The sequence below is a fragment of the Molothrus ater genome, chromosome 7, assembly GCF_012460135.2.
Source record: "Molothrus ater isolate BHLD 08-10-18 breed brown headed cowbird chromosome 7, BPBGC_Mater_1.1, whole genome shotgun sequence".
Lineage (NCBI taxonomy): Eukaryota > Metazoa > Chordata > Aves > Passeriformes > Icteridae > Molothrus > Molothrus ater.
Genome location: NC_050484.2, coordinates 32888820 through 32901160, shown reverse-complemented (window position 1 = coordinate 32901160; position 12341 = coordinate 32888820). Strand labels below are relative to the sequence as shown.

The window sequence follows — 12341 nt, the reverse complement described above, 5'->3', positions numbered from 1 at the left end:
GTGGCCTTCCCCAGGGTTTTGAGGTGCTCTTCAAGGTTCACACCTCTCAAGACGTCTCACAAAGCACTCTCAAAAGCTTTCCTCTTATCCACACTTCTCTGGTATCTTTTCATTTTTACTGTGGAGAAATTAAAATATAAATTTACTCAACTCTTTTGTGCTGTGCAAGCACTCATATAAAAAAGGGCATGTGTAAGGCTTCCTGAATTATCCATTATGAGCTGGGACAGGTGACTGCTGTAATGTACCTTCCTACAGAAATGAGACTGTTTCTCTCTCATATTGTCATCCCTTGCATCTTTTATAAGGTTAATTTCAAATAAACCTATATAATACACATTCTTTTTTTTTTTTCACTTCAAGGCCAAGGATTTTACTTACTGATTCGCTATTAGTAAAAAAGTTGTTCTCATTCTCATTTCAAATAGACCTATATAATACACATTCCACATTCTTTTCTTTTTTTTTTTTTCAGGCCAAGGATTTTACTTACTGATTTGCTTTTAGTAAAAGAGTGGTTCTGAGTCCCAGCCAAGAACGTTAATTGTGTTTCACAACTCCTTGAAATCCCCCTTGTAGTACTTGAGTAAAGCTTCCATGAGGAAATCAGAAAAGAAAAAAAAAAACACTTTCAGGATAAAACCTAATAGCAATCAGAAAGCTGAATGCCAGCTGAGCCAAAAGATCTTTTGGTTATTAATGAAGAATTTCCAGTTTGGAGCATTAAGCAATTTGTTAGCTCGCAGAGCTGCTCACGAGTGGTTTAATTTATCCTGCTGGCCCACATCCAGCTCAAGGGGCAGTGGTATGGCTCCACAACGAGCAGACAGTCTCCATATGGAGCATGATGAGTTCTGAGGAAGATTTTTGTCTCGTTCAGGTCACTAATGATGGCGTGCAGTACAGTAACTCCCGGGTGCTGACCCTGTACGACGCGCTCTGCCAGCTCTGCCAATTCCACCCCACCGCACTCTGCAAATTAAAGGTAATTTAAAGATCATCAAGGTTTCAAACGGATCCTTCATCTCTTCCTTAGCCCTCTCCCTCCCTCTGATGGGCTGGGTGTAATAACTGCTCTGGAAGGGGAAAAGCCTATTTCACAGATCAGCTGCACAGCCCCACACTTTGCTTTTCTCTTTCACAGCCCCGTGTCTGCGATATTTTATTTCCTTTTCATATTTACACCTGATGGAGCATGCTTTATGATGGACCTTCCTCACACAAACACCTCAGGAAAGCTCATGGCTGCCAATATTTATCCTTTGCAGCTGTTAGTGGGAGTAAATAAGAGTGAGGAGCCTGCCCTGAGAGGCTTAGCTTCACTTCTGAAGTGTCTCTGCTATTTTCCCTCTCCCAGCCTGTTTGGTGAGGGTACATCATTTCTATTCCCATTTTCTGCCTTAGCAAGAGGCACACAAAGATGCATGTTATACAGTTTTTGTCATGTGAGAACACCCTTGAGAGAGCATAAACCATTCCTGCTTGCATTAAACACTGCTAAGTACAAACATTGAGTATTCTGACAGTCTCTAAACCCTAACCAAAAGTCTACAGCTATGTTTTAAACTGCCAACGTGTTAAAAACTGCCTGCAGAGCACTATAATCCTCAGTTTTCCCGTGGAATCGTTGGTGTAGCATCCCTTAAAAAGATCTTCCCTTCTCTTTTTTCCAGAGGCCTGCATTAAGCAAATTATCTGGTTTGCAGTGGGGCTTCAAAAAATTTTTGGAGGGTATTTAGGTGGGATATTTGAATGTGCTGATTCTGCTTTCCCGCCCTGAGGCAAGAATGAATTAATAGGAGGCCACCAGTCTGCTTTTTTGTAAAATGAAGATTAATCAGGTACATCTTAACTCATTTGCCTCACTGTTCTCATTAATGCTAATGAGAAAATACAGTTTTAAAATCTGCACTGATTGCAAGCACACACCAGTTACCAAAATCTTTTTAAAGTTCACTTTTTTTCCAAGTGAGTGAGTGAACAGAAGTTACTTTACAGGCCTGTGTGGTAGTTTGACCCTGACTGAATGTCTCAAAGTCCCTCTGTCACTGCCCTCAGAGAGATAAGGGCAGGGAAACCCAGCACAGCCCAACTGAGGGCAAAACCACTTTAGTTATAGATTGAAATAATTGTGTTAGAATCATTTCACTTAAAGCTAAGGTGAGGGCTTTCTGTCAAAGGCTTTACTAATTCTTACATGTTTGAAACTCAGATATGTATATGGTCTCTCAATATGGTGTTCTCTAGGGATTATAGTAATTTCTATTCTAAGATGCTTCAAGGGAATATTTGAGCTAGGCTTCCAATTGCATCAGACCACAGTCTAATTATACCCTTTCTGCATTACTCTGCAACACCTAAATTGCTTTCAGAAAAGGTGTTTCAATTAGGGGACATTTTATATCAGCCCATTTCACATTCTGTGTTCTTTTATGGAGCCCATTCTGCACCACACTGTATCACATCAGAAAAAAAATATCTTTTTTTTTTTTTATCATAGCATCAAGCCCTTGAAAACAACAATGTAATAAAATCTAATTAACATCCAGGGTTTAGTGCTGGAGATCTGTCATGTTCTATCATGTTGTGGCCATTATGAGAATGCTTTTTGTTTCTCTACCTGACCCATTACCCTAAAGTGGTATTACTGACTAATGCAGTTTGCAGAAGTAGTTTGGGACACCAGTAAAGCAGTAGGCAGAAAACACAGGGCCAGTAACAGGACACATCTCAGTCTCAGAAAAACAAAGGAAGGAAAGAGAAAAATATGTTTGGTAGTTTGTCTGTCCTGCTGTCCCACTGTGGCAAGGACATCCCCCTTGTTCCCAGGATTATTCCATGTTTTTCTGGGAATCTGCATGGTCAGATAAAGTCTCACCTGCCCAGCACAGGCTACAAGGCCTGACTCCTCCATAGGATCTTCCCATGGGATAGATCTTTAACTCCATCTGTCAATTCCTGCGTTCCCTTCTTAGATAACCCAAATGCCTTCAACCCATGAGAGGAGCAGGTCAGCCCAAAGGCTGCTGTGCCCACAGAGCATCCCCTCACAGATGGCTTTTGGGATGTTCTGCCCCACCAAGGCACCAGGGATGTGCTCAGCTCTCCTCTGCAGCTCCCTCATGGGAGCCTTAATTCTAATGCACTTCTTTATTCTGCCTTTATAGCAGAATTTGCTACAGCAGAATTTGCTTTTGCAAATGTTTATGAAGAGCACGATTCCAGTGTTTCAAATGGAAATAGTCTAGTCTCAGGCTTTGGGAGTCTGGTGGAGCTGACCTTTCATGGACACCTGATACTTCCCATATGAACAGTCACAGCTGGGAACAGTGACGACATCGACCACATGAGTGTGCAAATGGGAAAAGAGTCACATTAGAGTCACATTCTCCTGGATCCATCACCCATTTATGACAAAGCAACACCCCTTCTTCTAAGCTAAAACATTCAAAGCTACAAGGATCCCAGTCTGGGGCTGGAAAACTTCCACAGTTTCCTCACTGCAAGCAAAAAGCACCAACATTTAAATTGCCGCTGTTTCCTTGTTTCAAGAGACAAGTGAATTTCTGCTTATATCCAGAAATTAATAATTGCTAATTTCCTATCTTTTTATTCCTTTTTTTTTTCATTACCTTCAGCTCCCACCTCTTTTTATTTCCTTTTTTTTTTTTGGCAGGAAAATACATGCAATATAGATGGACTTTGCTATGGTGAAGGAGAGTCAAGCCCTACAAGCCCTTGTCTTCTCTGTGAACCTGACATTTCTAAGTTCACCTGGTCTGTTAATGAAAGTAAGACAGGGGTTTCTTTTCTAGAATTTAGAAGCACTTATCTGGGAATTTATGACTTAATTTATGAAATATATCATCCCTCCATTTAGCTGAATCTATCCTGTGAGTGCACATGGGCTGTTTCTAGTGGGAATAATTGGGTGCATCAGAAATGCAGACTCCTCTGCATGCACTATGCACCTTGTTCTGTCTGAAACCTGATAAATCTCAGATTAATAAATGAAAAAAATGCCTGAAAATTAGAATTTGATATGCCAGTGCCCCATGCAGTGCCCAAGTCTATCAGCTAAAGGTGATGAGCCCTAAATATCTCTGTCAGCATCTCGCAGGTACAAATCTTTAAGGAGGCAATTTGGGGAAAATACTGTTTTTAAAACACTAGCATGTATTTTTGGTGTCTGCAAGAATTTCTTCCTTTTGCTGAACCAAATCCTATGAAATGCCTCATAGCAGAGCCTGGCTTGGCAGGGAGTCCAAGTGATAGGGATCAGGCACTCATTACCTTCAGTGCCACAGAACCCTCATTCTGCAGCCCCTCGAGGCAGGGGTCATGGGGAGGCTGCCTTTTGAAGCATCTCCTGAAGGATGAAGACTGAATCATAGTTTTTTCATGGCTACCTGCCCAGTGTAAACAACAACCATTGCTCAGCCCACTCTTTACAGACAATCTGTGCTTCCAGCAGCATTATCCTCACAGCCCATCTCCTCCCTCACATGTTTGCATCTGGTCAATATAAAGATTATATTACTGCTTTTATATAAATTCATGTGGTGCTTCCAGAAGGTGTTTCTCTGCATTTTAGGCTTTGTAGACCCAAACACATTACAGAAAGGTGTGTGAGTCACAGAACCAGCCTGCTTCAGTTGTTTGGGGTTTTATTACATCCCAAAAATGGGCCAACTAAAAATCCATTTGGATGAGTAGTTAAAATGCCTAAGGGTGAGTTAGATGTGAAAGAGAGTCTGTACACTTGAAAGCTGTGTTTTTTTCACCAGAAAAATATTTAATCCAACGAGGGATATTATCTGTGACTCACAAACCTTGCCTCCTTTCTGTCATAGAATCATAGAAAGTTTTGAAGGGTTTGAAATGGATCTCAAAGATCATCTTGTCCCACTCCCTGCCACGGGCAGAGACACCTTCCACTAGACCAGGTTGCTCAGAGCCACATCCAACCTGACCTCATATTCTGCTGGCCAGAGCAGCAGCATCCCCAGGGATGAGCTGGTCCTGGGTGTTACAGACAGACTCATTACTAATACCAAGACAGCTTGATTGTCAAATTCAGGAAAGGGTTTGAAAAATAAAAACTGCATTTGTTTTGAAATTTATAAAACTAAAAGTGATTTGGGAACTCTGACGCACGTCATGGTTCACTTTTAAATGATGTCAAAATTTAAAAATATTCAGAAGAAAGGGTTTGTCACGCCTTTTTTCAAAAGTGTGAGAACTTCTTTAAAAGTTCTGCAGTAATAGGGGGAGTGAATATATATTTACTGGATGGCAAGAAGATCTCTGTAGGATTAGAAACTCTCCTCCACAGACTCCTTGCAGAACATCTGATTTTATGCTATTTTGTGCCTACCACTTCCACTTACCATCCATTCAGTTAACACCTTTGTGTTTACCCATAAATGCATAGCCTGCATCAATATTTCATCGATTACTTTGGGCACAACTTTTATGGGCTCCATGGCTTTAGTGTTTGGAAAATAAAAGGTAAATGAATAGATGGAAGCTTTCAACAGTTATGCCAGGACAAGCTGCTGGACAAGCATTTTAGAAAGCTCTCATAACACAGCAGCAATAAAGGAGACACATATTTAAATAATTGCATCATCTAAGCCGTGCTATGAAAAGCAAAGTTGGATAAAAATTATATGCACCACAAAAAAAAAAACTCCTAATGATGATTTCCCATGAGCATAGTGCAAGGAGTCTTTATGAGAACACATATATAGTTCATAATGTTAGAGCACGGCTTGAAATTAATCCTGGGTATTAGAAATGTGCTTTAAGTTAAACATAAATATAGTCAAATTACACTGTGAGAAGATTCCTTTAAATATCAATACCTGTCAATTTGTACTGCTGGCTAAAGAGGAAAGATGCCTTGAGACTGAGGAGGCTTAGGACATGGAGATGAAATTCCTGGCCCAAAAAGAGCTGCTGTCACCTCAGGGTACTCATCTGATCTTACTTTTCCTTGGTTTCTAATTATAAAATGTAATCATTTTCTCTACCTTGTCCTCCTTACCTATGTACATTGAAAGTGTCTTCAGGTAGCATTTATCTTCTACTGCTAAATACCCTTGTAAAATTAGGGGGGGTTTATCTTCATCAAGGAAATAGTGAATGTAAACAGCAACCCTGGAAATAACAGTGCCAGTGGTGACATGATGCACACCCCTGTCACTGGGGATGGACAGTCTCTGGCACTGAAATGACCTTTGTTCCTGATGAAATGCCCAACTGGATTCACTCAAACTGCTTGTTTAATTACTCCTCATGGGTAAAGGCAAGAGACTCTACTCAGTGGAAGGGTTACAATTTATTTTTCCTTCTGAGTTGCCTGCCCAGTTCATTTGTCATTCAGCATTTTGAGATTCATTTTATGTATGTTTAAATGGATGGATGATAGGTGGATTAAATATGTATGTAAATATGTATAAGGTATATAAGTAAATACAGTTTTAAGAAGAACTGGGACTAGGGGGAGGTTATAGAAATCATGTATTATTTACTCCCATGTATCAGATAGTGCATCAAAATTAATCCAAGTGCAGGATGGGACAAAAATTCAGCATAGGGCACCAAAAAAAGGGGGAGGGAAATGGTGTTCTTTTGGTAAAGCTATTTGCTGCCTCTAACACACAAATCTCTTCCTCCATCAGCCTCTGGGTATGATCTGCATGTTTTCTTTGAGAGCCTTCCTTCAAAGACCCTCACTGAGAACCTTTACGTGGGAGAAACTGGAGTTTATGTAATCATGGTTTCATTTTTGCTGTTTAGACAACCTGCCTCCTGTGTTCCAGGCCCCCTCCAGCCAGCTGCTGACATTTATTGGTGAGAATTTTGTTTACCAGCTAATAGCAGTGGATCCAGAAGGGTCAGCTGTGCTATTCATCTTGGAGGCTGGGCCACGGGATGCCAGGCTCTCTCCTGCTGGCCTGCTCCTCTGGAAAGTGGATTCAGAAGAAATGCAGACCTTTGAATTCACTGTGTCAGATGAGTGCAATGCACAGAGCAGATACTCCATTGAGGTAAGGGAAAGAACACTTGAAAAACAAAACAAACCTGTTTTGTCACGTCAACGCCATTGTGCAATTGTCATCATAGCTAATAATTTGTTATTGTCTTGAAAAAGAAGGCTTCAGCTATTTCCTCATAAGTGTATAATATCCAGCACAGCAATAATGATCAATTAATGGAATAAATATCTCTGAGAACACAGAAACTATATACACAGAGAGAGTGCTATTGATTGCTGTTTGAAAGAACATTCTTGCAGAGCCTTTTAATGGTTCATTAATCTGCTTTAAAATTCACATTTTGCATCTGGATTGCACAAAAAAAAGCATATAACATAGAAGACCAGGCTTTAACTATAAAATGGAGATTATAACTCATTCTCAATGATATTTTTAGAGGACGTCTTGCTCTTATGTCTTTACTCCACACTCTAAGTTTCTTGGCAGAGCTTGTGCATGGCTTTGTCTTTATTGTATGGTCTAATATTAATCCTCTGATCAGATAAGATAATAAAGCAGGACACAGACTCTTGACATAAGAACAGTTTCGTGAAGAAAAGATTTTTATTCCCAGAGATTCCTATTTTTACTCATTCAAACCACAAAATACCAATCTGCTGAACCCACACAGCAAAAGGGAAACTGGAGCCTAGATATGGCTTTAATGGAAATATTTCAAGCTAGACCTGTGTTATCTGGGGGAGATAATGCAGAGCTTTGAATCTGTGGAAATGCAGTTCTTGTACATACGTAAAATACAACCTATGGATCTCCCTTTCCTGAAGGGAGACACCAGATAAGGAATGCCACAGTCATGTTCCTGCCTGGGAGACATTTGTAATGTGAAAGAGGAAGGTGGGCAGGCAGGCAAAGAGAAAAGATTTCTCCTTTCTTCTTTGAAGAATAAGGAACAAATTCTGCCCTCAGATACAATGTGAAATCTGCTGTTACAGCAAACAGGATTGGGGTTTTTATCCTTATAAGAAGTCAGAATGTGCCCCTAAATGATGAAAAAAGAAATCCCTTTGAAGTCGAGCTCTCAGTCAAATAAATAAGTACAGTGAGTATAAGACCATCCATCTAGACAAAGGAAATTGAAATAAGTTTCCATAATAGTGGATAACATGTTTGCAGTGCAAATCTCTCCCTTCCTAAAGGATAGCAATCCACATCCCAGCTGTGATTATTCAGTGGAACCTTACCAGAATCCCCTTTTGACTTTTCCAGGTTGGAGTGAAGCCCTGCAGCTGCCTCAGTGGTGGCACGTGTGTCACCAATATTAAATACCCTCCAGGCCTTGGTGAATACCTGTGCTTGTGCCCAAATGGATTTGATGGAGAATTCTGCCAGGAAGACATCAGGGACTGCAAATCGAACCCCTGTGGCAGCGGGACCTGCGTGGACAGCGTGGGGAGCTACTCTTGTCAATGCCCCCCTGGTCTGGGAGGTAACACTTCTCTGTTTGCATCTCTGCTTTAACCACAGATGTACTGAGCTACAGGATTCTTTGAGTATGGCACCACCAACATCTGCCAAATGGACTGAAAATTTAGTCCTGCTCTTCTGCTGCCATGGCTTAGCTGTAGACAGAGAAAGATAATATTTCTCTATCTAACAATGAGGGAAAATGGCCTAAAGCTCTGCTGTCCTGCAATGATCACTCAAGGAGGATGTGAACCTCCCAGATCTCTGTTGCTTCCTGCTCATTTCCATGGGTTTGTCCATCCATGATCTCATGGATGCAAGGAGATCTCGTGGATCTCATGGATCAATGATCTCATGGAGCAAGGAGAAGACTGAGTGAAAGAGAGAAAAGGCAAAGATCCAGGGCCTTTTTGCACTTGACAGGAGGATTTCACTTAATTAAGCTGAGGAAAGAACAAGAATTAAATGAGGTTTCTTAGGTCTAGAAAGAAGAAGAAGAAGAAGAAGATATGGAAAACATGGAAAAATAAATTAGTCCTGCTTGAAGCTTTGTTAAATTTAAGCACTAGAAAATCACAAGCTCAGTGAGTTGTCAGACATGATGATGAAACAAACTCTAACCCCTGAAACTCTTCCAGGCTGGTGCCCTGGTTTCAAAATTACATCCAAGCCAAAACCAGAACAGCTGGCCAAAATGTGATTTTAAGAAATAAAGGGAAGAAAGATGATCACTTGACCCCCTGCTCTGTTCACATTCTTGAGGTTGGCTGCTGCCAGTGTTATAGGTTTTAAAACTAAAGTAGAAGCAACATCAAATGCACATAATTATTACTGCTTATTGTGCATATATACAGAAAAACACTAATTTTTAAACAGAAGCAGTGAACAGATTTTCCTCAGTGGGCAAAGTACCCCTCCTGCCTGTCAGCAGCTTTATTGCTTTGGTCATGTGGGACTGCAAGCCCAGATTGCATTTCTGTAAAATTCCAGCAGAAATGAAAAATAAAAATCCTTCAGAAGTCCATGAAAATGGCCTAAAAGTTCTGTGACACCTCATCTGTGTTGACTCCAGGTAATGCTACCTGATGGCCAAAGCCTGCTGCTGTCCAAAGTCTCTAAACCACCTGAGACTCCACTGAGGCAAGAGCACTAAGCCTATGCATGGAGAATAAAGCTCTAACATAGAAGTTTGATCAAAATATAAAAATCCCTAAGCCAACCAAACACATGCAGAATGTCTGTAGTCCCCTGGAAAGAACATTCCAATGAGTAGAGGAAAAACTGGGATTTTTTTTGGTGTAATTTATGGAGCTACACAATGAGAAAAAGTTTTGATTGCCTGTAAGGAGTTTGATTAAATGAATAAAAATCAATATAGTTCCATGAGTTAATAACTTCAGTGGACCTGCTGGCTGGAGAGACAAGGGCACACAGAACTTTGATGGCAGAGAAAAACCAGGTTCTCCTGCACCTTTAGATCTTGCAAGTTAAATAACAGGTTTTGTTGTTCTTCCCAAAATGCCAAAACACAAGCAACAAAAGAAAATAAAATAAGATATGATTGAGTGAAAAAGGAATACATCTCAAAGTTTTAATAGCAGGTGAAAAATTATAAACAAGTGGAGCTGCAAGCCAGCTGGGAAGCAGATGATTTTACTTCAGGGCAGGTTCGGTGACAACAATAAAAGCTCATTCTTGATGCTGTGTTTATGCCTCAATTCCCCAGAAAACCATCAATAATCTAATGAGAAGGCAGTGCTGTGCAGCTCAAGTGACAGCACCACTTCCCCATCAAACCTTTACAAATGACAGCAAGCAGGCAGTAGAAACAAGAAGTGAACTTGTGAGAGCTTCCCCAACAGCCCTGCAAGGGAAGCAGCAGCTCAGGTGCACCAGTGTGAGGGTAAAACGTAAGAATGGCAACAAGGCAGGGAGAAAAACCAGTAGGAAATCTGAGAGAAGGCTGATCCAGAGTTATTACTGGATTTCTGAGTGTTCAAAGCTCATTCATTTTTCATCTGCATTGTCAACAAGATAACAAAGCTCCCTGTTGTTTATTCTTTTGGCCACAAAAGCAAGAACATCACCCACCTGAGAACTCATCCTTGATAACTATTCCAATCACAAAATCATTATTTCTTTCCCCATACAGCAGTGATTAGTACAAAGTTGGGGGTGGGATGGGCAGCAAGATGGAACCACAATTTCATTTTATATTTCAGGAAACTGAAGAAACTCACAGGATCTGTTACTGGTTTCTTATAGCCATAGAGACCCTAAAGGGGATTTTTCTGTTCCTTTAGAGTCAGCTTAATGTGAGCAAAAAATCTTTCTTTGCATCTGTATGTGGTCAGCTCCTATCGAGGCATGAAAGGACTTTATTTTCTCAAACAACTTCCCATGCAGGGATGGAGAAATATAGCTGGCACACAAACAGATGGTTCAGCCTTGGAATTTGATGAACTTCTATTCCTATTATTTTTATTTGTACTGTAGCAGTGCCAAGACAGTTGAGACTCCCCTGTGCTACAGTGCACAGGAGGTCCTGTAAACAGCATAATTGACACTTCTTGGTGCAGTTTCATGTCCATTTCTGCTGCTTCTTCAGCATCATGCAGCCAAGTTTCAGTCTTTGCAAACATTTCTCCTTGGATTCATCAGGTTTGTCATTATGCCCAAATTGGTCAGACACTGTTTAAAATCTCTGTGTGACAAGCAGTGCTTGCATAGTTTCACCTTTACATCACAAAAATCAGCCAAGGGGCTGAATTTCATCTTGTTACTTATGGTGTTCCTTTGATTTCTGTAATGCCCTTGTCTTTGAGATATGAAAGACAACCCTTTGCAGTGAAAATAAAAAAAGAGTATTTAAAGTATGAGAGGGACCAAGGGAGAAGTGACTGTTGTTACTGGAACTGGGAACTTTGATCCTCCTGTCATTGTTTATGGTGGCATGTTCAGTCTTTGTATGATACTCAGAGAAAGAAAGTAATTGCTAATTTAATCAGAGGGCTACTCATTCAATATTTTCCATGTGATGTCTAATAATTTCCCAATGCATCACCAGAAATCAGCATCAGAGAAAAGCAGCCTGATGCCAGGAATGTGATAATTGAAATATGATGAAATATAAACAGTCAGCCAAAATTTAACAAGGGAAGGAAAAAGGTAAGCCCAGACCTACAATGCTGTGTGATGTCCAGTTTCAATTAATGAAGCAAGAAGCATGAAAACCTTAATAAATTATGTTGAGATGGCACAGGAAAAGGGATGCAGCTTTCTTGCTGCTGCTCTTTTTTTCCTCAAGAAGAAGCAGGCATGGGAAGATGTCACTGGCTTTTTAGGCAGCTCAAACTATAAAGAGACTTCAATTTGAGTTTTTCTACAGTGAGATACTATTTTAACATGAAAGGACTAGTGGAAGCTGTCTGCAATGCTGAAGCAATGAGAGATTATGTTGTAGGAGGTGAATAATAATTCTCTGGTTTTATCATCCTGCAATTCATTCCTCTGTGACAAATGTATTTTTTGAAAGAAAAAAAAAATTCTTTTATTCTTAGACCTTTTGTCCCAATAAAGCTGGATATCTGATATGGATCAAACCTTTCTGTACCTGGTGCTGTGTGTTGAGGCATGTGCCTGGATTCTCCAGAAGCTGTCCCAATCTCCTTGTTTATTCCTGCAGGGAATAAAATTATATTAAATTAATAAAAGTGGTCAGGGCTGGTTTGTGGCTGCCCCCAGGGCTGTACATCCTGTGACCAGCAGTAGCCAAGCAAGTTTGCCCAAGTGCAGAGACAGCAGCACCTGCAGCCTGGAGAAGTTTTAAACAACATTACATTTGGTTACTCTGCCTCATTGCTGTTCAGATAG

General features: G+C 40.5%; 1 protein-coding gene across 1 annotated transcript in view; it reads left to right on the top strand.

Moving 5' to 3' along the window:
* LOC118688922 (von Willebrand factor D and EGF domain-containing protein-like) overlaps window positions 1-12341 on the top strand; it is a 171110-nt gene that overhangs the window by 102467 nt on the left and 56302 nt on the right. The window contains exons 14-17 of the mRNA XM_036386867.1: window positions 881-985; window positions 3677-3791; window positions 6805-7055; window positions 8271-8490. Coding sequence (XP_036242760.1) covers window positions 881-985; window positions 3677-3791; window positions 6805-7055; window positions 8271-8490 — 691 coding nt within the window. The remainder of the gene's footprint in view (window positions 1-880; window positions 986-3676; window positions 3792-6804; window positions 7056-8270; window positions 8491-12341) is intronic.